The sequence below is a fragment of the Podarcis bocagei genome (genome assembly GCF_964188305.1).
Source record: "Podarcis bocagei genome assembly, chromosome: 1".
Lineage (NCBI taxonomy): Eukaryota > Metazoa > Chordata > Lepidosauria > Squamata > Lacertidae > Podarcis > Podarcis bocagei.
Window position 1 is genome coordinate 14,773,233 of NC_138125.1, and position 26,133 is coordinate 14,799,365.

General features: G+C 42.2%; 1 protein-coding gene across 2 annotated transcripts in view; it reads right to left on the reverse strand.

Annotated features, from left to right (window-relative positions):
* The window catches only part of ASPG (asparaginase), a 59,348-nt gene extending 48,870 nt beyond the window's left edge, over positions 1-10,478 (reverse strand). The window contains exons 1-2 of one of the 2 annotated variants that reach the window (XM_081192709.1): positions 10,278-10,478; positions 629-758 (exon numbers count right to left, since the gene is read on the reverse strand). In XM_081192709.1, the coding sequence (XP_081048835.1) occupies positions 629-758; positions 10,278-10,323 (176 nt within the window). In that variant the 5' untranslated portion in view covers positions 10,324-10,478. The other variant, XM_081192708.1, reaches the window with a different exon arrangement.
* Positions 10,479-26,133: the final 15,655 nt, after the last annotated feature.

Below are 26,133 nucleotides of genomic sequence, written 5' to 3' on the forward strand. Positions count from 1 at the left end.
TTAGAGAAAGTTACCTGCTGAACTGAAGGTTGGTTAGCAAACTTTCTTTGAATTTTCTGAATGTCTGATATGATCCAATGCAGCGAGTAAGATCGGATTTTTGCAAGCCAAAGCTGCAGATTAATGAGAAAAGCTCTCGGATCCAGGAGAATTAATCAGTACACAGTACAATCAAAATATGGACCAAGTAAAAGTGTGGATGAGCCTCAGTCAACCCACTGGCTTCTTAGATTTCATCACCCAAACAGTTTCAAACACAGTGGCGTAGCGTGGGTTGTCAGCACTCAGGGCAAGGCAAGTAATTTGCGCCCCCTAACCCGTGGATTTGTGCCCCCTAACCCTAACCCCCAGATGTTGCGCCCGGTGCGGCCGGCCCCCCCTGCACCCCCCACGCTACGCCACTGTTCAAACATACAGTATCCCCAACCATGAAGGTTTGAAATTTGCCTTGAAAAGAAATGAAATCTGAGGTGTTCAGGAATCTGATTTCTGACCCATGTCACATCCTATGCTACTTCTGTGCAGCGGCTTATACAAAGCCCTAACAATCAGGTAAAAAGCTAAAAGCACATGCTACTACACAGGAAGATTCAGAATTCTAAGGAAACTCTTCTTTCCTAATACTCACGGAAGCACCAAGGTGTCATCTCCAAGGTGAAGGCGGGAGTACAGATTAGTTTCCTCGGCATATGCTGCATCGTGAAGAATTGGGATCTTCTTCAGGGCCCCTGCTAGCATGTTGGCCTCAGGAGCAAGGCCTGAGAAAACAGAAGGAAGAAAAGAAAAATGTGAATGAAAGAAAATGTTCGTTAATTTCTTATCTGACAGTTGAACCTCCTTATCATCTGCTCAAGGTATATAAGAAAACTGGTTTACATTCTACAAATACAGCATAGGCTTCTGATATTTATTTATTTATTTATTTATTTATTTATTTGCTTTCTTATTTATTTAATGGCATTTTACACCATCTCTCCAAAACATGTATGAAACTATTTTTGGGGGGGAAATATACGATGAATTAAAAAAGATGATGGGGATAACTTTTACTAAAAAACCGGAGGCATTTCTATTAAGTATTTTAGATAAAGAGATCCCAAAAAATCTAAGAGAGGTATTTTTGTATGCAACCGCAGCGGCTCGTATACTTGGGGCCATGGATGGAAAGATCACGAGGCTCCAAAAATAACAGATTGGCAAATCAAATTACAGGAATTGGTGGAGACGGCTCAACTGACTAGGAAACTCAGAGGAAACTCAAAGCAAAAATTAGCAGAAAAATGGGATGTTTATAAAAAATATGTTCAAAAATACAATAATAGTTTTGACTCCGTGCTAGCATTCGAGTGATAAAGGAGGTGGACTACAATTAAGGATTTATTATGTTTTCAGAATGTATTAGAAAAATTATATAGAAAGGTTTACTGTTTTGTGTACATTCGAATGTAAGATAAAACATATGCAAAGGGACTTGAGAAGAAGTCAAAGTTGAAGAAAAGATTTTGGAAGATAAAAGGGGAAAAATATTTACTTTCATTATTATCATTTTCTGTGTGTTGTTGTATGCAATGTTTGGGAGGAAATAAGATGGTAAATAACAAATAACAAACTAAATATCGATGTATGTATTTTTTATTTCTTAATTATATTTAGTGGTAGTATGGCTGTATTGTTTTTTGTAACATAAAACCATTCAATAAAAATTATTTTAAAAAACATGTATGAAACAGCTTACACATACAGTGGTGCCCCGCAAGATGAATGCCTCGCAAGACGAAAAACTCGCTAGACGAAAGAGTTTTCCGTTTTTTGAGTCGTTCCGCAAGACGAATTTCCCTATGGGCTTGCTTCGCAAGACGAAACGTCTTGCGAGTTCTTGCGAGTTTGTTTCCTTTTTCTTAAAGTCACTAAGCCGTTAATAGCCGCTAAGCCGTTAATAGCCGCTAAGCCATTAATAGCCACGAAGCCGCTAAGCCGCTAATAGCCGTGCTTCGCAAGACGAAAAAACCGCAAGACGAAGAGACTCGCAGAACGGATTAATTTCGTCTTGCGAGGCACCACTGTATACAAATATTAAATGACATAAAATAATAAGAGCATGGCAGCAGCAAAAAAAAAAACAAAAACCCAAAACCTCTGGATAAATGCCTGCAATTTTTATTTATTTTATTTTATACAATTTAAAAAGATTGAATAATAAATAACAAGATGACAAAAAATAGCAGCAATCTCAAGACACCATAAAGGCTCTTCCAGCCAAGAGAGGACAAAGGGACTGTTTCCTTATGGGATAGTTTCCAGGAGTATATTACTTTTCTAAGCTAAGTCTGCCTTCTGGGATCCAATTGTGAACAGAATGTGTGAGTAAATTCTTTTTTATACTTTTATAAAAAGAGTGGTGCATGCTCTAGTTATCTCTTGCTTGGACTATTGCAATGCGCTCTATGTGGGGCTACCTTTGAAGAGGACCCAGAAACTACAACTAATCCAGATTGCGGCAACTAGACTGGTGACTGGGAGTGGCCGGCGAGACCATATAACACCGGTCTTGAAAGATCTACATTGGCTCCCAGTACGTTTCCGAGCACAATTCAAAGTGTTGGTGATGATCTTTAAAGCCATAAACAGCCTCGGTCCAGTATACCTGAAGGAGCGTCTCCACCCCCATTGTTCTGCCCAGACACTGAGGTCCAGCACCGAGGGCCTTCTGGCGGTTCCCTCATTGCGAGAAGCCATCTTACAGGGAACCCAGGCAGAGGGCCTTCTCGGTAGTGGCACCCACCCTGTGGAACACCCTCCCACCAGATGTCAAAGAGAAAAATAACTACCAAACTTTTAGAAGACATCTGAAGGCAGCCCTGTTTAGGGAAACTTTTAATGTTTAATAGGTTATTGTATCTTAGCGTTTTGTTGGAAGCCGCCCAGAGTGGCTGGGGAAACCCAGCCAAATGGGCGGGGTATAAATATATTATTATTATTATTATTACTATTATTATTACTATTATTATTACTATTATTATTACTATTATTATTATTATTATTATTATTATTATTATTATTACTATTATTATTGACTGTGTCGTGTCTATCTTTTTATGAGGGACTAAATGGGGAATTACCAACAAAACTTATTATAGAGGCTTTAGCGAGCCTGAGCAAACGTATCTGCTGTGTAAGTTTAAAAAGGGGAATGTTACTCTGCTAAACTGTGGAACTTGTTAACACAAGTTGGAAAGGATATACAGTGGTACCTCGGGTTACATATGCTTCAGGTTACATACGCTTCAGGTTACAGACTCCACTAACCCAGAAATATTACCTCGGGTTAAGAACTTTGCTTCAGGATGAGAACAGAAATTGTGCAGTGGCGGCGCAGCAGCAGGAGGCCCCATTAGCTAAAGTGGTGCTTCAGGTTAAGAACAGTTTCAGGTTAAGAACAGACCTCCAGAACAAATTAAGTTCTTAACCCGAGGTATCACTGTAATCAAACAATATATGCTCTCCTGCATCCCTGAACATTCCCACACACTGCCTTTTCTGTTTGAACACAGCTTATAATAGTGGTTTATAAGCATGATATCATTTAGATATGGACTGCCTATATTAATTTGTGGCTTCAAGCGTTTCCCTGACACCCCCAAAAGAGCCAATTTTGGGGGTGCACAGGATGCAAAGGCCCCATTTCACAAGCAGATATTGTTGCACAGAGCTTCCACAAGACAGGTCATATTAGGTGAATCCTACACTATTACGTTTAAATTATGATGGAATATTGTTAATGTTGTTAATGTCAGCTGGCAATTTTTTTATTTTTATTTGCTTTTGTTTATGTTATGTTTGGGGGGGAAATATTTTTTTAAATAAGATTAGGCATAGCTAGCCCATATGCCCAGGATGCAGGTATTCATGTAGGGCAGAAGCTAAAGTCAAGGTTAGAGGTTTCTAAGAGAACACTCCCTAAAAGGGATGGGCTTGAGCTGCAGGGAAACCCAACTTCACCCACTTTGCCACATTTCACTAACATCTGAAGTGTTTGCTAAGGGCAGTGCTCACAATAAACATGACACACGCAGCTGTTGCAATCCTCTGCCTAAATTAGAAAGGAAACAAGGAGGGTGAAGCTGCTTGAAAGCCTCCAGAGGCAAATATCAAGCGGGGGACAGGTTACTGTCTGTAAACAGAAATAAACAATCCGAATGGTAAACTGGGAAATATGTGTGTTTCAAATCTGAAATAACTAAAATCTACCTGCAGTCTTAACTTCCATAGAACTCATACACGGAAAATGAAAGTTGGATCAAGAAGCTAACTGTTTATTAATGATTGACACATAAGCCCTTGGGCAAAGACACATAAACATCCAGTTCCACTGCAGATAAAATAGCTGTTTCCTTAATGTATTACAGATCGAGTCATCTGTGATGAAAAATGCAGATAAGAAAAACAGTGTAATGGCAAATGAATGTTTATACTCTACATTGAATCCCATTGATTTCCTTGCAGGACTTACTTCCAAGTAAACAAACACAGAATTTTGCTACATGCATAATTTAGGATAGTTGCCATAAGCAATGATTTTGAGCACATTCATGTGCTAGAATTTCAAGAGCCGAGATCAGTACATACTATTTGCAACTGAAAATAACCTGGAAAATATTGGAGAGAGAAAATGCATTTTGTTTTTGTTTTTCCACTATTAAATAGTGGGAAATTTTGACAACATGGCTTAACTTGTTACATCCAGGGATACATCTAGAAATGAATGAAAATTGTACCGTACATTCTTTAATGCAAAATGAATTCAGTGGGAAAGTGTATTACAGAGCATTCAATGATTCACATCTCAAGTACTACCTCTTTACAAGAAGTGCAAGTTCTGAGAATGTGGAGGTGGGGAAGGAAGTGGCAAACTGACAGAAACTCTGCACTTTTGTTTTCAATAGATGCAGCAGACGAGTGTTCGGTTTCCAGCTGACTTGCTACACATATGCTTTGTTCCCAACTGATGAAATACATAATGTAAATTGCACAGCTAAGACCAAAGAAACCTTTCCCATGATGTACAGGATCCAGATGGTGCTATACATTTAGAGTCCATCTGAATGATCTCAGTCTGCCTATACCTAGAGTCTTCAGAATAATAATAATTATTATTATTAATAATAATAATAATACCCCACCCACCTGGCTGGGTTTCCTCAGCCACTCTGGACAGCTTACATTCATATACAGTGGTACCTCGGGATGCGAACGGGATCCGTTCCGCAGCCCCATTCGCATCCTGAAAAGAACGTAAGTGTTCATCGCTTCTGCGCATGACATCATTTTGACTGTCTGCGCATGCGCGAGCGGCAAAACCCAGAAGTAATGCGCTCCGTTACTTCCGGGTTGCCATGGAGCACAACCCGAAAATACTTATCCTGAAGCATATTTATCCCAAGGTATGACTGTATATGGGACGCGGGTGGTGCTGTGGGTTAAACCACAGAGCCTAGAACTTGCCGATCAGAAGGTTGGCAGTTCGAATCCCTGGGACAGGGTGAGCTCCCGTTGCTTGGTCCCTGCTCCTGCCAACCTAGCAGTTCGAAAGCACGTCAAAGTGCAAGTAGATAAATAGGTACCGCTCCGGCGGGAAGGTAAACGGTGTTTCCGTGCACTGCTCTGGTTCGCCAGAAGCAGCTTAGTCATGCTGGCCACATGATCCGGAAACTGTACGCCTGCTCCCTCGGCCAATAAAGCAAGATGAGCGCCACAACCCCAGAGTCGGTCACGCCTGGACCTAATGGTCAGGGTCCCTTTACCTTTTTATGACTGTATATAACATACATAACAGAGGTGGGCAATCTGTGGCCCTTGGCCTTCTTCCAAGCGGTCCCAGATTAGCCTCTCACATTTCACCATTCCTTGGAATCAGCACTTCATTGGGTGCCTCTGGGCCATAGCAATCCTGCAATCCAGAATGAAACCTGGAGGCAGACAGGCACATGCACATTTTAAATTGCCCATCTATGCACATGCACAAGCTCAGAAGCCCAACCATGCAGTACAGCTGCTTCTCCAATAGATGAGAAGAGCTTTCCAATGCAGCAGATAAGACGGACTAAAATGAGGTTGGAGTTGGGAAGCCCTCTTTTTTTGGAATTGCTGGAGGCATGCCATGGCTGCCCGTCCTCCCACTGCATTTCTGGTGGGGCTTAGGTCCCCCTCTTCCAGGAGTGGTTTTGTGAACTTCCTGCCAAGGAAGATTGTTGCTTGCTTCTCTAAATTCCCTCTGATTCTCGGGGGGGGGGTGAGAGAGGAGGGGAGGAGTTCCATTGCGCAGGCATAAATCCTTGCCCTGTGACAAGCACATCGAATACCACCCAATGCTTTCCATGTCATCCAGGTGAAAACTGCCATCATTAATGACTCTCCTAACAAAGTCTGTTACAAAGACAGGACTACCAGGTAAAGAAGGCAAAAAAGCTATTTTTCACTCATCTGCTTTTATTTTCTCCTTGGCTGTGCTTTTAAATCCCTCTGTACTTCTATACATTTTTAAAATTGCCCATCTATGCGTTTATCTCTTAACTTAAGATCATCACTGCCCTCTCTTGCATCCTTTCTCTCTCCCTCCCAAGGCCAGCCCAAGATATTTTGCCACTTGAGCTGAACCACAGAATAAAGCTACTGACAAATGTAATAAATAAATAATGTAATGTAATGTAATATACCCATAATAGTAACTTTTCCCTTCTGTTAGTTTTCCTTATCTTCATTGCACCAACCCACACCTACCCCATGTTGCTATTTGTTTTTATTTGCTTTTGCTGAGGAAGGAATGCAATCAATCAATTCAGATGAGGAAAATGGAACCATCCTAGGTTGATTCAGAACTACACATGGTTCACAAGCTTTCATTATGAATTCTGTATTTTCAAAGTAACAAGTGTGATTAAGACTAATCAAAGGGTGAGTTGTCTGTTGCATACCCGTCTTAAAATTAATGAACATTATCCTTAAAAACTATAACAAATTAATGACCTCTGGCAGATCTCTACAATGGAAAGGTATAACGGATTTATTAAATGGAATAAGCACAAGCACAGTATGGTCCACTTCAGCACAAGTAATGCCATACTAAGGAATCTTGACTTTCTCTAAACTTGTAGGATCTCAGTCTGTCTCATACACTGCACGTAATCAGTTGAGTTTATCCTTCCTGAAGCAAAATATGAAATAAGATGATTTGTCCCTGTCCTGTTCCACAAAACTGCCCTGTTTTACAAAGAAATGGAGGCTACATACACACCATACATTTAAATTACCCCTAAATCCTGACAACTGTAGTTTACTTCTCCCAGAGCTACATTTCCCAGCACCCTTAACAAACTATAATTCCCAAGATTCAGAGGTGTGTGTGCTTTAAATGTACGGTGTGGACTTAGCCTGACTGAAGCATGAGCTAATGTAATAAATAAAGTTGTCATCTTGCAACCAATGCTCTCCAACGGCTAATAACAAGTAAACAGCACTGGTAGCAACTGTGAAAAGGAAAATGTAATGAGTTTGTCCATAGTGGAAGGGAAAAAGAAAAGAAATGGAGATGGCTCCTTTTACCTAACGGCAAAATACGTAGAAGATCTTCTCACAGAACTCCTAATGTCACTTCTATTTGATACCTCATTTCTGAATTAATAACTACTAATGTGGCTAAGCATACATCAAAGGGATGAAGAATTATCACCTTTTGCCACATTCTAGCTATCCTGATTTTGAAAACCACAGGTCTTGAACAAACTCCACTTTCAAAACCACATTACTGTACACAGATTGATTAGAATGGTTAAAGAGTGGCAGAAGGGTAAACATCCCACTTCTTCAGTCTCTGCATTAGTGAAATTGCTGCTCTACATTAATGGTGATCTGGAGAAAGCTGTGACCTTGTAGGTGGAGTTGCAGTAGCCATGCTCTCACATTCTGTGTTTACTAAACTATGTTCCATGGTTTCAAACTCACTAATGCAGATTAGCATCTCAACTTTGGCTATAAACACACACTGAAAGGTAATGAAAATATCCTTTCTTCCAACCAGTATTAACTTGGGTGGGGATACGTTTTTCAACCGAAGGGCCACATTTCCATACAGACGACATTATGGGGGCCACATGTCAGTGGTGGTCAAAGCCAGAGGAAAATGGGTAGAGCAATGAATGTGAATTTTACCTTTGTGCAGGAGGCTAGTATCTACACATATACTCTATCCCTCTCCATTCAGACACACAAGAAGGATTATCAAACTTCAAAGACACATACCACCCAGCCAAAAACACTGGAGGACTAGTGAGGGGAGAGTTTTGTGGGCCAGACAAAGAGGCTTGAGATTATACATTTCACACCCCACACTCCTGCCTCCACCTGAATTTCCTTATCCTCGCTTTAACTGCTGGGGTTGCAAGTTCAGCAGGATGTGAAACAGAGATGCCTGGGCTTTTTTCAGCTGGAACTCATCGGGACTTAGTTCCGGCACCTCTCAGGTGGGCACCACTGCCATTCTAAGAGAACGAGGGAGGTATTCATGGTGAGTTCCGGCACCTCTTTTTCTTGAAAAATAGAACTGACTGATGCTATGTGACATTTGAGCATGTCGTTCTTGGATAAAAGGTCATTAAGAGGTCTACAAATTCTGTTATATAAAGTGTCTCTTTAGCCCAGGGGTTGCAAACATGGCCGTCTCCCGATGTTGCTGGGCTCCAGCTCCCATCAACCTCTGCCAGTTTAGCTTGGTCAGTAGTTAAGGATTGTGGGTATTGGAATCCAGCAAAATATAGATGGCACCACATTGCCTACCCCTGGCTCTACCATTTAATAACTGGAATTTCCGCAACTTTGAATGCACAAATGGCACATCACCTAATAACTAAACAGTACATGACCCTTCATGGGCATAGCCAGGGGGTAGGGAGGGGCAGCTGCCCCCTCAAATTAATAAAAATCAATAAAAATATATAGCTAACTGAGGTTCTGCCCCCAGCCCTAACAAAAATCCTGGCTATGCCCATGTGAGCCTTGTTCTCTTCTGCATGTAGCCACTGAAACAAAGGAACACTCTGAGCCATTCTACAAGTCCAAATACTTGCTTGGAGGAAGGAATAAGTAGCCCAATACCCTGAGCTAGAAGAGAAACCCCGCACATAGGGCTTCCTCTAGCCAGCTGCGTGTTCACAATCCCCACCTCCCATGTACTACCTGCAACTCTGCACATAACATCAGATGGAGTGTTCTGCCATCCCCCCAAAGCCAGGCTAAGAGCAAATCCTACTCATGAACAAGTTTGGTTTGTAATGTTAGAATCACAGAATTGTAGAGTTGGAAGGGACCACAAGGGCCATCTAGTCCAACCCCTTGCAATGCACTTTTTTTTTGCCCAATGGGGTACTCAAACCCACCACCCCGAGATTAAGAGTCTCATGCTCCACCAGCTGAGCTATAGAAAATTATTTACTCCCAGGTAAAGTGGGTGAGGGAAGCAGGTGGCGCTGTGGGTTAAACCACAGAGCCTAGGGCTTGCTGATCAGAAGGTCAGCGGTTCGAATCCCTGCGACAGGGTGAGCTCCCGTTGTTTGGTCCCTGCTCCTGCCAACCTAGCAGTTCGAAAGCACGTCGAGGTGCAAGTAGATAAATAGGTACCGCTCCAGTGGGAAGGCATTTCTGTGCGCTGCTCTGGTTCACCAGAAGCGGCTCAGTCATGCTGGCCACATGACCCGGAAGCTGTACATCGGCTTCCTTTGGCCAATAAAGCGAGATGAGCGCAGCAACCCTAGAGTCGATCACGACTGGACCTAATGGTCAGGGGTCCCTTTATCTTTTAAAGTGGGTGAGGTGAGCATTGCTCTTTGAGGTACTATAAAACTGTCGCTTTTGATGCTACAGGCTACTGGGTCAACCCCTCTGGAAACTATCAGGCTGAAGCTCAACAGGTGATGGGAAAAGCTTCACCTGCCGAATTCCCACCTGCCTGAAGGTGGCGCGGGGTGTTTATTCCCACAGGAGACACGCACAGACCCAACCCTCCATGCTGCCCAGCAAGTTCACTCGCTCACCCTCCGGCTGAGGCACCATCCCGATGGTCCCTCCCGTGTTGATCACCAGCACCCGCGCCTCGGCCACGGCCCCGCAGCCGCCGCCGATCTCGAGGGCCGGAGCGGGCTCGGTGGACGAGAGGGCTCGGCCCAGAAAGCCGCCCGCTTGCGCTGCCTCCGCTGCCATCATGGTCTCCCCTCAAGAGATGCCGTTACCTGGCCGAAAGGGCGAGCGGGTGTCAGAGACGGGCAACGTGCGCATCCATATACCGGCTCAGAAGCGCCGCCCCCTTCCCGGGCTCGCCCGCGCTCATTGGCCGGAGCCTGGACCTGCCTCCGCCTGCGGAGGGGAGTGGGAGGGGGGGAAAGTGTGAGACGAGAGAGAGACACACACAGCCCCCACCCCCCACCCCATCCCGCGCCCGCGCCAAAAAAAGAGGCCGCATTAGGCCGTTGGAGCGCGCTGAGGGCAGGCGGTTGGGCATGCGAGGGGTTTCCTAAGGGAACCTAAAGGGGCGTCGCTCTTAACCCCAGAAAGCCGCTGGCCCGAATGGCGGCCCAAGTGTTTTACCTCCACCACACTAGATTGTCCCCTCAGCAGCGAGGGAAAAACAAAAGGCTGCAAGCGAGAAGTGGTTTATATGAAGAGTGTGTGTGTGTGTGTGTGTGTGTGTGTGTGTGTGTGTGTACATACACACTTCGTGGGGGAGCAAAAAAAGTAGACGCAGTTTTCCTCCGCTTCCTAATAAGCCCTCTTTGGTATAGAACACCAAAAAAATCTCTTTCTTTAAGCTCAGCCTGTCCTGAGACAGCATCTTAAAAAGCAGAGACATCACCTTGCCAACAAAGGTCCATATAGTTCAAGCTATGGTGTTCCCAGTAGTGATGTATGGAAGAGAGCTGGACCATAAAGAAGGCTGATCGCCAAAGAATTGATGCTTTGGAATTATGGTGCTGGAGGAGACTCGAGAGTCCCATGGACTGCAAGAAGATCAAACCTATCCATTCTGAAGGAAATTGGCCCCCTCATGAGTAGAGAAGACTCCCTGGAAAAGACCCTGATGTTGGGAAAGATGGAGGGCACAAGAAGAAGGGGACGACAGAGGATGAGATGGTTGGACAGTGTTCTCGAAGCTACCAGGATGAGTTTGACCAAGCTGCGGGAGGCAGTGGAAGACAGGAGTGCCTGGCATGCTCTGGTCCATGGGGTCACGAAGAGTCGGACATGGCTAAACGACTAAACAACAACAACAACAACGTCCTGAGAGAGAAATGAGTGGACACAGTTTCCAGTTAGGACTGACTGTGGGAAGAAAAATGTCTTCAGTTGTTTCTAGAGATAGTGGGGCACCTGTATTATCACAGCAGGGATGCTATTCAACAGAACAGAGCCGTCTGTTTTACAGAAATCTAAAGGAACAGTGACCTTTCAGTTTTGACAGCCTATTATGGAATGATAATTTGGCTCAATCATTTCAACTGTGTCAAACGTTAACTCACACGTACGTACGCATGCCCACACGCACGCTACAGATACAGCTATTTATCCGTCATCATGCAGCCCCCATTGATTTGTAGAGGCACATCACAATCCTGGATTCCACTATGGATGAAGTAGGGGGACAAAAGAGAAGGCAGGTTGCACAACCACAGTGCCGTAGAAGGGAAGGACCCTGAGAGTGGAACAAGATGGGAGAGATCTCAATAGAGTTGGAAAGGAGGATTGTTGTGCTGACTTGAAAGTTTTAACAAGGAGAACTAGCAGAGGTGGGTCGGCGGCAGACCTTGGTGTCTCAAATTTCAGTGGCGCCCTGTGCGACGGCAAAATCCAGCACCCCACCACCACCTCTTGCCTTCTGTTGGGTGTCATTGAACCGGTTGCAAGTGAACCAGTTGCACTCCCCTAGATCCGCCTTTGGATAGGTACAGCGCAGAAGCTAACACCAAAAAGCTAATACAGTTGTACCTTGGAAGTCAAACGGAATCTGTTCAGGAAGTCCATTCAACTTCCAAAACGTTCGGAAACCAAAGCATGGCTTCTGATTGGCTGCAGGAAGCTCCTGTAGCCAATCGGAAGCCACGGAAGCCCCGTCGGATGTTCAGCTTCCAAAAATAGTTCACAAACCGGAACAGTCACTTCCGGGTTTGCTGCGTTCAGGAGCCAAAACATCCAAGTACCAAGGCATTTGGGATCCAAGTTACGACTCTACAAAAGAACCTTTCCCAACTCCCCACTTGCTATATTAAAACCTTGTTTTAAATCACCATTTTTTCCTAAGTTTCCCCAACACACAAACGTAGGTCCAAGCTATCTGAAAGATCATATGCCCTCATATGAAGCTGCCTAGGTTTTGAGATCTTCAGGGGAGGCCCTTCTCTCAGTCCTGTCACCCTCACAGGCACACTTTGTGGGGACACAGGAGAGGGCCTTTTTGGTGGCTGCTGCCGGACTTTGGAACTGCCTTCCTAGAGAAGCCAAACTGGCTCCTCCTAGCTGTCCTTCTGCCTGCAGGTGAAGACTTTGTTTGTTCCAATATGCTTTGGAGAATTGAATGCCTTTAATTAAAGAGCTAGTGCCATGCTGTTTTCATGGTAATTATTGGTAAGTTTTAAACAGATTTTATATATGTATCTAGTATTAATTCTGTCAATGATCAATTGTATTTTAATGATCGGTTTTTCTATGTTTTTAGCAGTTCTTGTTTTTATCTGTAAACCCTCTTGAGTCCCATCAGGGAAAAGGATGAGGTATAAATAAATCTCAAACTTTTACTATTGTTTAAATTCACAATTTTCCTGTCAATTATTCTCCATCCTGGCTTCCTCTACTCAAGCCTCTGCCATTCCAAAGACTTTTTCAGACCACAATCCAGTTATTATGACTTACGAAAGGAAGAATGATTTTTCATTTGGAGACTTAAGAAAGAGTTATGGCAACAAGAAAAGATTTGCACAAGATTGCAAACAAAGATTGCAAAAGAATATTGCAAAAATTACCAAATAATTATTTGATAACAATTTAAAGGCACAGAGATACATATGGTTTAAGATGCAACAAAGCTTTCCACAGAGGTTCTTTAATATCACATAATTCCTTACTTAAAAGAAAGAGACAGGCGAAATTACAAAAAATCTTGTTCTAGTTACAGGTAGGTAGCCGTGCTGGTCTGCCATAGTCGAAACAAAATAAAAAAAATCCTTCCAGTATGAGCTTTCATGTGCAAGCACACTTCTTCAGATACTTCAGATACTTCTCATACCAATAACAAACTTAGTTGGTCTCTAAGGTGCTACTGGAAAAAAATCTTGTCTGAGATTAAGCAAAAAGAAAAATAATTGGAACAATCTCCAACCGTTTGGCAAATTAAGATGTTGCAGAGACAATTGTCTATGTTAACAGTGCAGGAGATAGGAACAAGCCTGGATTATGCTAAACAAATTTAAATTTAAAAAAATTGCTCACAAAGCTGGGAAATGGTTAGCATATAAACTGCAGAAGGAGAAAGAAAGGAAGTTGATATTGAAGTTGTAAGAAGAAAATGCTGTAATAACAGGTAAGACAAATATGAAAAAATATTTCACCAATATTATTCTAAGTTGTATAAAGATCAAGTAATATATTAAAAAATATATAGAAAAATAGACAACATCTACCAAAGATTTCAGACTTTCAAAGACAAATAATGATTGGCCCTATAACTACTCAAGAATTATGTGGTGCTATAAAAAAATAAAAGAAAGGAAAAGTACCAGGCCCAGATGGACTATTGGCTTCTTACTATAAGTCTTTTGAAGACTTTCTGAAGAACTTTTACAACCCTTGCAACAGACAATGAATAATATTCTACAGTGGTAAAATAGCAGATGTCTGGAAAGAAGCCAATTACACATATACCTAATTGTCCCCGCTACTTTTCATTCTAGTCTTGGAAGTTTTACTTAGATACATTAGACAATATGAGAGAATTGTGGGAATAAAGATTTAAAAAGAAATGTTTAAGTTAAGGGCATTTACTGATGACCAGATGTTAATTCTAGAAAACCCACTGCAGGGAGTGGGGATACTAATGGAGAAACTAAATGATGTTGGTATGTTAGCAGGGTCTAAGGTTAGTAACCAAAAAGCAAAAATGTTAACAGAGAATATGACAACAGAAGATGAGAAGGTTTTGAAACAGGGTTTCAATTTGGAAAAAGTAAAATATTTGGATATTATTGTGGCAAATGTGAATTGTATGTTGCTCCAAAATAATTATGTTAAGACATGAGCTGAAATTTAAAAATATATGTCAAGATGGGAGGTGCTAAAATTGTCAATGCTGGGTAGAATTTCAGTGACAAAGATGAATGTACGTATTTGCCTAGAATTATGTCTTTATTTTAAACGATGCCTATTTTGACTAATAACTTAACACTTAAACAATGGCAAAAATATTTATCTATGTTTCTATGGCAGGGAGAGAAAAAAACAGAAGTCAAAATGAAAGTATTGCAAGACATATGTGTATGTTCCAGACGTTTTCATTGCTACATTTTCACAGAAATGTCAAGTGCAATCATTTATTTTTTCAACCTTCAAAATCCAGTCAGCAGAAAAGTCATGAATTCAAACATATTTCCACCGGTATAGATTTTGTTCAGAATGCTCATTCTCACAGAACTGTAAGGAAAAATCATAAAAAGGATGGTTAATTTTAGTTCTATAAACTAGCGCAGGCATTGACAGCCTTCTTGTGCCCATTTGCAAACCAGAGAAACTTATAGGTAGCACACACCTATGCACACATCACAACCTATTTTACTGGCTACTACAGAATACTTACCGTATTTTCCCGTGTATAAGACAATGTTTTTTCTTATAAAATAATGTTACAAATTGGGGGTCATCTTATATATGGATAGTGCAGAGGGTGGACGGGCTATTGGTTGCAGCCGCGAGCAGGAGAATTTCAGCGGGGGGGTTTTGGGTAATTGGTGGCTGCATCAAGGGCTGCTGTCATTTGGCTGTTGCTGCGGCAGTTGGGCGGGTGATTGGTGGCTGTGTCAAGGCCTGCTGTTGATTAGGTGCCACTGCGGAAATTGGGCAGGCGATTGGCGGCTGCTGGCAGCGAGCGGGCATACGATTGGTTCGCTGATGCGTGCGATTGTCAGCGTCAATCAGACGTGTAGTGATTTCCAGCAATCCCCACCCCCATTTCCTTAATTTGGAGTCCCCAAAAATAGGGGTTGTCTTATACACAGGGGCATGTTATACACGAAAAAATATGGTATATTTATTCCTACTTTCTGCTTCCTGCTACTTAACTTCCTGATCCGCAAGCAGACCTCTCCCCTTATTCCATGCATAGAAAAGTAAGAAACAAGAAATACCTATGCAGTGGTACCTCTGGTTAAGAATTTAATTCGTTCTGGAGGTCCGTTCTTAACCTGAAACTCTTCTTTCTTTTTTTTTATAAAATTTTTTATTGCGTTTCTTTCCATAGGTTAACAGATTTGTTTACATAGCAACATGCAAGAAACATTTTTTATATATGAAGAAAAATAAAAAAAAAGAAGAAAATGTTAAGAAACTTTCATAGCGTCCTTCGACAGTTCGCTTTTGGACCTCCTCGCATCCTCTCAGCATTGCATTCATTATTCTAGCCAGTTCAGCAATTTGTTATCTTGTTTCCCATCTTATTATACCTTTAAATTTATTATGTTACCAATTTCAATAATTTGTAATTTAGTTTTAACACTCTTAATAAACATAATATTTTGTTTCTAATTTGTCTCGTTTTTTCCATCAATACTTACTTTATCATTTACTTAAATATATTGCAGAAGCATAACATTTCTTAATCGTGCACAATCTTAACATTCAAACAACTTATAATATTTTTGCAAGTAGTCCTTAAATTTTTTCCAGTCCTCCTCCATTGTTTCTTCGCTCAGATCTCGAATTCTGCCGGTCATTTCTGCCAACTCCATGTAGTCCATGAGCTGCGTCTGCCAGTCCTCCAGTGTGGGTAAATCTGGTGTCTTCCAGAACTTTGCAATAAGAATCCTAGCTGCTGTGGTTGCATACATAAACAAGGTTCTGTCCTTCTTTGGCACCTTCCGGTCCACCATGCCCAGAAGAAAGGCCTCTGGTTTCTTAGAAAAGGTATATCTGAATACCTTTTTCAACTCATTATGTATCATTTCCCAAAAGGCCTTTACTTTCGGGCAGGTCCACCAGAGGTGAAAGAATGTCCCTTCTGCCTCCTTGCATTTCCAACACTTATTATCAGAAAGATGATATATTTTAGCCAACTTGACTGGGGTCATGTACCACCGGTATACCATTTTCATAATGTTCTCTTTCAAGGCACTACATGCCGTGAATTTCATACCGGTGTTCCATAACCTTTCCCAGTCCTCAGACATAATGTTGTGTCCTACATCCTGTGCCCATTTTATCATAGCAGATTTAACTGTCTCATCCTGTGTGTTCCATTTAAGCAGCAAGTCATACATCCTCGAAAGTACCTTAGTCTTTGGTTCTAGTAACTCCGTCTCCAGTTTCGATTTCTCCAACTGGAAGCCCACTTTTTTATCCATTTTAAATACCTCTTGAATTTGAGCATAATGTAACCAATCTCGCACCTTATTTTTTAGTTTGTCCTGGCTTTGGAGCTTCCAATTATCTCCAACTCTTTCAATCAATTCCCAATATTTTGGCCAGTAGGCCTCCATATTGGGCCTTTTTTTAGAAATCTTGGCTTCCACTGGTGATAACCACCTCGGGGTCTTGCTTTCTAATAAGTCCTTGTACTTCATCCAGACGGCAAAAATTGATTTTCTGACAATATGGTTTTTAAACAGTTTATGAACCTTCGCCTTGTCATACCACAAGTATGCATGCCAACCATAAACATTGTCAAACCCTTCCAGATCTAGGACATCGGTGTTTTCCAACAGAAACCAATCCTTCAGCCAGCAGAAGGCTGCAGCCTCATAGTACAACCTTAAATCCGGCAGGGCAAACCCCCCTCTTTCTTTTGAGTCAGTTAGTATTTTGAATTTAATTCGGGGCTTTTTGCCCTGCCAGACAAACTTAGAGCTATCCTTCTGCCATTTTCCAAAACATTCCATTCTGTCCACGACCTGGAGGGTTTGAAATAAAAATAGCATTTTTGGCAAAACACACATCTTTATAGCTGCGATTCGGCCTGACAAGGTAAGTTTCAATCTTGACCAAATATCCAAGTCTTTTTTAATTTCCGACCAACATTTTTCATAATTATCTTTGAATAGATTTAAGTTTTTGGTGGACAAAGATACCCCCAGGTATTTCACTTTTTTAACCACACTTAGCTCTGTCTCTTTCTGGTACCCCTCTATCTCTGTAGGCGTCAAATTTTTGGCCAAAACCTTAGTTTTTTGTTTGTTTAGCTTGAATCCCGCCACCCGACCAAACTCCAAAATAAGTTCAAGAACTCTTTTTGTGCTAGATTCTGGCTCCTGTACTGTAATGACTAGGTCATCTGCAAAAGCTTTCAGTTTGTATTGTTTCGCTCCGACCACTATACCCTGCACCAACTGGTCCTCCCTGATCATATTCAGCAATACCTCCAGAACAGAAATAAATAACAGAGGGGATAAAGGGCACCCCTGTCGTGTCCCTTTTTCAATTTGGAGTTCCTCCGATACCACATTGTTCACTATCAGTTTAGCTTTTTGTTCTGAGTAGATTGCTTCTAATCCATTTTCAAACCCCCGTCCCACTCCCATCCCTTTCAAGTTTTTCTTCATAAACATCCAAGAAATGTTGTCAAATGCTTTCTCCGCATCAATAAAGATTAAAGCAGCCCTTGTGTTTCTAATTCGCAACAACTCCAATATATCAATAATGTTCCTGGTGTTGTCAGACATATGTCTACCAGGGAGAAAGCCTGCTTGGTCCTTGTGAATTACTTCATTTAGTACATTTTTAAGTCTATTTGCTAAAATGTCTGCAAATATTTTGTAATCCACATTCAGGAGTGAGATGGGACGGTAGTTCTTAAGCTGAGTCTTTTCCCTTTCTGACTTGGGAATCAATGTGATGAATGCTTCTTTCCACGTTTCCGGTGCCTTTCTCCCCTCCATGATCTGGTTACAAACCTCCAACAACGGTTGTATCAAGAGGTCCTTCAAAGTCTTATAATATTTGGAGGTAAGTCCATCCGGGCCTGGAGATTTGCCCGGCTGCATGTTCTGGATGGCACCTTCAATTTCCTGTTGAGTTATTTTGCTGTTAAGAATTGATCTTTTATCTTGGCTTATTTTAGGTAGTCCATTTATCCTCAAAAATTGATCTATTTCCGGTTCTTTCTGAGGCCCCTGTGCGTAAAGCTCTTTGAAGTATCTGTGGAAGCACTTTCTTATTTCTTCTGGTTTCTGAACTATTTTTCCTTGAATCTCCAAGTTTGTAACCGTATTTAACTTTTGTCTTTTTTTCAACTGCCAAGCTAGCAACTTTCCACATTTATTTGCTGATTCGAACGATCTCTGCTTCATTTGTTTAATTTTCCACTCAATCTCTTGATTGATCAATTTCGAATATTGTGCTTGATGGAATTTGATCTCTCTTAGCACCTCTTTTGACTTCGGTTTGGTTCTCAACTTTTTCTCTCCTTCACTTATTTTCTCTAAAATTTTTTCCTTTTTTCCATTCCAAAATTTTCTCTTTATTGTATTCTGTTGTATCAGAAACCCTCTCATTACAGCTTTACTTGCATCCCAGATTGTTCTTTTCTCCACCGTAGTGTTCAAATTTATTTCAAAGTAGTCCTTTAGCGTTTTTTGGGCCTTCTTAACAATCTCTTGATCTCTTAGCAAGGTGTCATTCATTCTCCATCTGAAGGATCCAGTTGGGAAAAGTCTCAATTCCATTTTTAAGGCATTATGGTCGGAGCAGGTTTTTGGGCAGATTTCCACTTTTCTTGTTTTCGGGGCCAGCCCTCTAGATATCCAAATTTGGTCAATTCGTGTCCATGACAAGTGGGCCTCAGAGAAGAAGGTTCCTTCTTTACCCAAGGGGTTCCTTGTCCTCCAAATGTCAATCAAGTCCATATTGTCTGTCATTTCAAAAAAGGTTTTAGGGAGTCTGCCGTCTGTTGTTAAGTTTTGATTTTGGGATTTGTCCATATTTGTAGACACCACCCCATTCATATCTCCCATCACAATAATGTTAGAATAGTCCAAATAGTCCATCATTGTCTCATGCAGCTTCTTATAGAATTCTGATTTTCCATCATTTGGCGCATAAACTCCTAATATCAAAATCTTTTCCCCTTGTGTTTGGATTTCAATTGCGAGAGTTCTTCCATGATCATCTTTGAATAGAAATTTTGGTGACAGGTTCTCCTTTGCATAAATTACAACGCCTCTTTTTTTAACTTTGTCTGATGAGATAAATTCTTGGCCAAGTCTTTTATTGATTAATACTTTCCTATGGAGCCTAGTCACATGTGTTTCTTGAAGGCATATTACATCCAAATGTTCTTTTTTTAGGATATGAAATATCCTCCTTCTTTTTTCCGGAGAATTCCCGCCATTTATGTTCCAACTAAGTAGCTGCAGAGACATCCTGTTCTAATTAAGATGTTCTTAGGATGAGGTGTCTTCCTTTTGCTCAGATCCCGAGGGTGCAGGCGTTGGCCCGCTTCCAGGCAGTATTGGTACTGGTAAGACTGGAAGCCAATCCACTCCTTTTTGGAGATCTTCTCCGTGGTCGTGAAGGAACTTTTGGTTATCTTCAGGTGTTCTAATTTTAACCTTCCTTCCTTTGTAGGTGAAGGATAATCCTTGTGGAAACTCCCACCTATAGGGAATTGCGTTGTGTCTCAGCAATTTTGCTAGTTTTGTATAGGTGGCTCTGAGGTCCAACAACTGTCTCGGAATATCTCTATAAATTTCCACCCTTTTGTCTTGTATTTCAATTGCTTTTTTAAAGTGAAGACCTAGGATCTTGTCTCTCTCTTCCTTTGATCTTAAAATTATCAAACAGTCTCTGGATCTGTCTTTCCTTACCAATCTTCCCAGTCTATATGCCGAGACAATCCTGAAGTCTGTATCTTCCTTTAAACCCCAGAACTTCGAGAATTCCTGTGTCAAGTATCCAATCAAGTCTCCTTGTTCGAGTTCCGGGATGCCTCTCAATTTGATGTTACTCTCGCGATTTTTCAGTTCCACCATTGACAGATAAACCTGTTGTTCACCCACCTGTTTGTGCAGGGGCTTAACTTCTCCCTTTATTTCTTCAACTTCTTTTTGTAAGGCTCCCACTTTCTGGATTGCTTCTCCAGCTAATTCCCGATTTTCCGCTGTTGCTCCTTGCAAATTCTCTATGGCTTGCGTGTGCTGGGAAACTTGATCAGTCAATTTTTGAATTGAGGAAGTCGCTTTATCTATCTTCAGAGACTGGTCGTCCACCTTCTGGTTTAAACTTGATAATTGCTCCAATATTTGTTTTAATAGTGTATCTGATCCACCTGCTGCCATATCTTCCTCAGTGGCCTTCTCAGTTATTTCCCCTTGTTCCCTTTGGGTCACCAGTACAGCTGGAACCGACGATCGGCGTCCTTGGGTCAGTGTTGTTTGTACAAATTGTGCTGGTTTTCTTTCCTTTTCTTTTTCCTTGGCCTCTTTAGATTCCTTAGCTTTAGATGCTCTTGTTCTCCCTGCACCACTCATTACACATCTGTCAGTGTTCAAGGTCAGATTGTCTATTGTTCCATGGGAGAGACAAATTCAGTTATAAACAACCAGTGAGGTGGAATTCAAAACAAAAGTCAATTCCCAGGATTTTATAATCCGAAAGCCCTGTAGGGGGAGTGCCACCAGGTTTCAAAGACGAAGAAGGAAGTAATCCGCCATTAAAGTTCCAAATTATTTCAACTCAGTAAATTCAATAATCCAACAGTCCCTTCAAAGACTCAAAATTCCCCAAAGCACCTTTTAAAGTTCAGCAAAGTTTCACAAAAGGTGCTTGCAACAATATCACGTCCAGTCTTTTCTGCTCAAATGTATCAGTTACGCTTACAAAGTTTTTGCAACTGTTTCCGCAGTTTGATACAGTCTCCCTCTCCGGCAGCCCGACGATCTGGCTCTTTAAAAATACGACCCAAAGAAAAAAGGAGGTAGGAGAGAAGTCCCCGTCACTCCTTCTTTTAATCAATGTCCCTTTCCACCTTCAATTCAGCAGGAAAAAGAGCAGGTTTAATAGCACGAAAAAGTTAAAACTTCCCACAGTCCCGTTTCAAGCGCTTTCCGCTTTTTAAAGCTTTGCTTTGATCTTGTCAGCAATGTCGGAAGACGGACTTCCCTTTTCTCGTCTCCCGTTTTCAGCCAAATTTAACAAATTCTTTGCCAATTTTAAACCCTTTACTCACGGGTATGTTACTTGCAGTTTGATGTTGGTTTTAGGAAGAAGGATCAGCGCTCATCTGCAACGGCCGCGCGGCTTCACTTCCGCGGAAAGAGCGATGAACTCACAGCACCGCTACCCCTCCTTCACTCCGGGTCTCCTTACGGGGTCCCTTCTGTGTTTTTGGGGCAGCTTGTGGTGCCCGCCGAGTCCCACGGCCACGGGCTCACTCTACCCGTGGTTTATCTTGATGGGTCGTCGCTATGCCGCAGCGAACGACCCTTTTCCGCGGAGCCCCTCTTCAGAGCTCGAAGAGGACCGCCATTACAGTTTCGCGCCGCCCCCGGAAGTCCTCTAACCTGAAACTCTTCTTAACCTGCGGTACCACTTTAGCTAATGGGGCCACCCACTGCCTCTGTGTGATTTCTGTTCTCATCCTGAAGCAAAGTTCTTAACCCGAGGTACTATTTCTGGGATAGCGGAGTCTGTAACCTGAAGCGTCTGTAACCTGAGGTACCACTGTACAGAAGCACCATTGCCTCCAACTCTATCCTTCATCTTTGCAATTTGTCAGTGACCTTGAATTGTAGTTTCAGGGACCAAATATGTAAATATCTTTTAACCAGGGTACTATTTATTAAAGGATTTTGCATGACTGCATATGCTCTGAATATTTTTCTGCCTTTATATACTGCCTAGTTTGTTTAGGTCTCAATTAGGACTGGAGTTAAGACTTGATTATGGACTGTGGACATACTATAACTGCAACAATAAATCATGCAGAAAACCAAGCATATTGCAGGAACGGAAAAGCGGGGGGGGGGGAGGGAATGGAACAATTCCTACCTAATATTTATTTCAGCTGATTCAAAAAGTCCAGGACTTGGCTTCTTATTCATAGCATCAGCCTGCAAATACACCAGAGCTTCTTTTTTTTTTTAATGTTTCAAGGAATTTCCAGAGGTGTCAAAAAATGGGCAAGGCCTGCATAATTTGCAACCCATCAAGCTGAATACAGTGTACCCATCACTTACTTTGGCCTGCCTTGTGCCTGGCAGCTCTTACCAATTTTACAGTCCTAAGCACACAGACGGGCTGTCAAGGCTCTTCCAGACAACATACTTATGGAGCATTCATTCTGATTTGCTTGCACAAAGCTTATGCAGAGGTTATACAATATTCACTCTGTACAGTGGTACCTCGGCTTAAGAACTAAATTTGTTCTGGAAGTCCGTTCTTAACCTGAAACTGTTCTTAACCTGAGGGACCACTTTAGCTAATGGGGCCTCACACTGCTGCTGTGCGATTTCTGTTCTCATCCTGAAGCAAAGTTCTTAACCCGAGGTACTATTTCTGGGTTAGCGGAGTCTTCAACCTGAAGCATCTGTAACCCGAGGTACCACTGTATTGAGCATTCGTTCTGGTTTGTTTGCCACAGTGAGCATCTTAATTTTCAAAATGAGCATTCATCCTGAGTCACTTGCACTGAGGTTATACGCCTTCCAGTTAAACAATAGTTTATCCCACAATTTTAGTGAATTACTCCATCAATATTCTAACATCATAAAGTTCATGTTGTTTAAAGTGGATTTGATGTACCAGAGCACTTCAATTCACTTTAATTTTGCAATGGGCAAAAAAAAAAAAAAAATACTGCATTGCAGGGGCTTGGACTAGATCAGGCTTCCTCAACCTCGGCCCTCCAGATGTTTTGAGACTACAATTCCCAGCATCCCAGACCACTGGTCCTGCCAGCTAAGGATCGTGGGAGTTGTAGGCAAAAAACATCTGGAGGGCCAAGGTTGAGGAAGCCTGGACTAGATGAGCCTCGTGGTCACTTCCAATTCTACAATTCTCTGTTTCTATAACCTGGGCCTTCTCTGCAGTGGCTCCCTGTCTGTGGAATTCTCTCCCCAGGGAAGTTCACCTGGCACCTTCAATAAACACCTTTAGGTGCCAGTCAAAAACGTTCCTTTTCAGCCAGGCCTTTGCCTGACTTGATCTACATCCTATACCCTGTTTTAAAATGCTGACTCTTTTGGGTGTATTTCTATTGGGTTGTTGGTTTTGTTTTGATTTTATATATTTGATATTTTATGTGAACCTCCCTGAGACATTCGGGTATAGGGTGGTATAGAAAATAAATAAATAAATAAATTTCCAGTACAGTGGTACCTCAGGTTACATATGCTTCAGGTTACATAAGCTTCAGGTTACAGACTCTGCTAACCAAGAAATAATGCTTCAGGTTAAGAACTTTGCTTCAGGATGAGAACAGAAATCGTGCTCCAGAGGCGCGGCGGCAGCAGGAGGCCCCATTAGCTAAAGTGGTGCTTCAGGTTAAGAACAGTTTCAGGTTAAGAACGGACCTCCGGAACGAATTAAGTGCTTAACCCGAGGTACCACTGTACAGTGGTACCTCGCAAGACGAATGCCTTGCAAGACGAAAAACGCGCAAGACGAAAAAGTTTTCCATTTTTTGAGTCGTTCCGCAAGACGAATTTCCCTATGGGCTTGCTTCGCAAGACGAAACGTCTTGCGAGTTCTTGCGAGTTTGTGTCCTTTTTCTTAAAGCCGCTAAGCCGTTAATAGCCGCTAAGCCGCTAATAGCCGCTAAGCCGCTAATAGCCATGCTTCGCAAGATGAAAAAACCGCAAGATGAAGAGACTTGCGGAACGGATTAATTTCGTCTTGCAAGGCACCACTGTATGTGGTTGAGTCCCTCCAGCAAAATACAGACAGTCCAAAGATGATTCAGTTTCATGTCACAAACAGTGCAGCACTGAAACAAGCTGACTTTATTCCAAAAAGGAGTTGGCTTCTGCTTCGCTTCCCAGCACTGAAGCAGACCAACATTACGAAAAAACTATTTTAGCTATTGCTGGGAATCTGCTACACTTTCCCCTGTATCTTGGCTGCTGACATCTGAAGTCTGCCCTGCTTAGGGAAGTTTTTGATGACTGATGTTTTAATGTACTTTTAATCTTCGTTAGAAGCCGCCCAGAGTGGCCAGGGAAACCCAGCCAGATGGGCGGGGTATAAATAATAAATTGTTATTATTGTTATATCCTTATCATTCTTTGCATCAGCTGTGACCTCCCTGCCATAGCAAATATGCTCAGATTAGTCCTGTATAACAAGTGCATGGAACTTCAGGGCCAGAGGCCAAAAGTGGCCCTCCAGAGCTTTCTATTTGGCCCTTGGAAATATCTCTAAGTCTCCCCTCTCACCAGGCCACATCCCTCATTTCCTCTCACCCCACTAACCACTGTCATGTGGCCCTTGGAAAGTTGACCAAAAGAGAATGGGGCCCTCAGAATGAAAAATGTTCCTCTCCCTGCTGTATACTGATACCTGCACTTACTACTTGGAAAGGTCTCTTGCCACTATAATCAGTGTGTTCCATGTCTATGCCTGATAAATGCCAAACGATCAATCCATCCACATCTCCATTCGCAGCAAGGCTGGGAGTGGGGATTTTAAAAATAAAAAAAGAACAATTGTCATATGGAGAGGAAATCGATGTTGTGCTAAGGCAATTGTTACATCAGGGAAAGCATTTTGGCTTGCCGGATGGAATGATCCCCCTTCTCTACTCCTCTCGCTGTTCTGGGGGTTCTCCTGACCCCCAAAGAGCCAATACCTGAAGGAGCGTGTCCACCCCCATCGTTCAGCCCAGACACTGAGGTCCAGCTCTGAGGGCCTTCTGGCAGTTCCCTCATTGTGAGAAGTGAGGTTACAGGGAACCAGACAGAGGGCCTTCTCGGTAGCAGCGCCCGTCCTGTGGAATGCCCTCCCTTCAGATATCCGAAGCCATATGAATGGAGTCAGGTAAGATTTGCTCCCCAAATTTAGACCTCAATAACACCAGTCCCAAGCCTTCTAGCCTCAGGTATGGTGACTCTTCCCAGTCTCTAGCAGATCACATACTACCTCATTGCATAGAACACCCTCCCTTCAGATGTGAAGGAAATAAGCAGCTATCCTATCTTTAAAAGACATCTGAAGACAGCCCTGTTTAGGGAAGTTTTTAATATTTAATGCTGTATTGTTTTAACACTTGATTGGAAGCCACTCAGAGTGGCTGGGGAAACTCAGCCAGATGGGCGGGGTATAAATAATAAATTATTATTAGTATTATTAATTAATTAATTAATTAATTAATTAATTCCAAGGGTGACAGGAAGCAGAGAACAGAAAGTCACATTTCTCAGGGCTTCTGCTGATGGGATTCTTGATTCCTGCCCATGTGTTTCTCTTAACTAGCTTATCAACACCTTTTTGTGCTAGCCAACCTTGCAAAACCTCTCTAGAATGGTTGGGTGAATGGAGAGAAAACAGCTCTCACCAGCTGTTTTGCTAAAATAGGGTGCTGCAAAACTTACTTTGCTTCTTTAGGATAAAAGCGATGACAAACCTAGGCAGCATCTTAAAAAGCAGAGACATCACCTTGCCAACAAAGGTCCGTATAGTCAAAGCTGTGGTTTTCCCACTAGTGATGCATGGAAGTGAGAGCTGGACCATAAAGAAGGCTGATTGCTGAAGTATTGATGCTTTTGAATTGTGGTGCTGGAGGAGACTCTTGAGAGTCCCATGGACTGCAAGAAGATCAAACCTCTCCATTCTGAAGGAAATCAGCCCTGAGTGCTCACTGGAAGGACAGCTCCTGAAGCTGAGACTCCAATACTTTGGCCACAT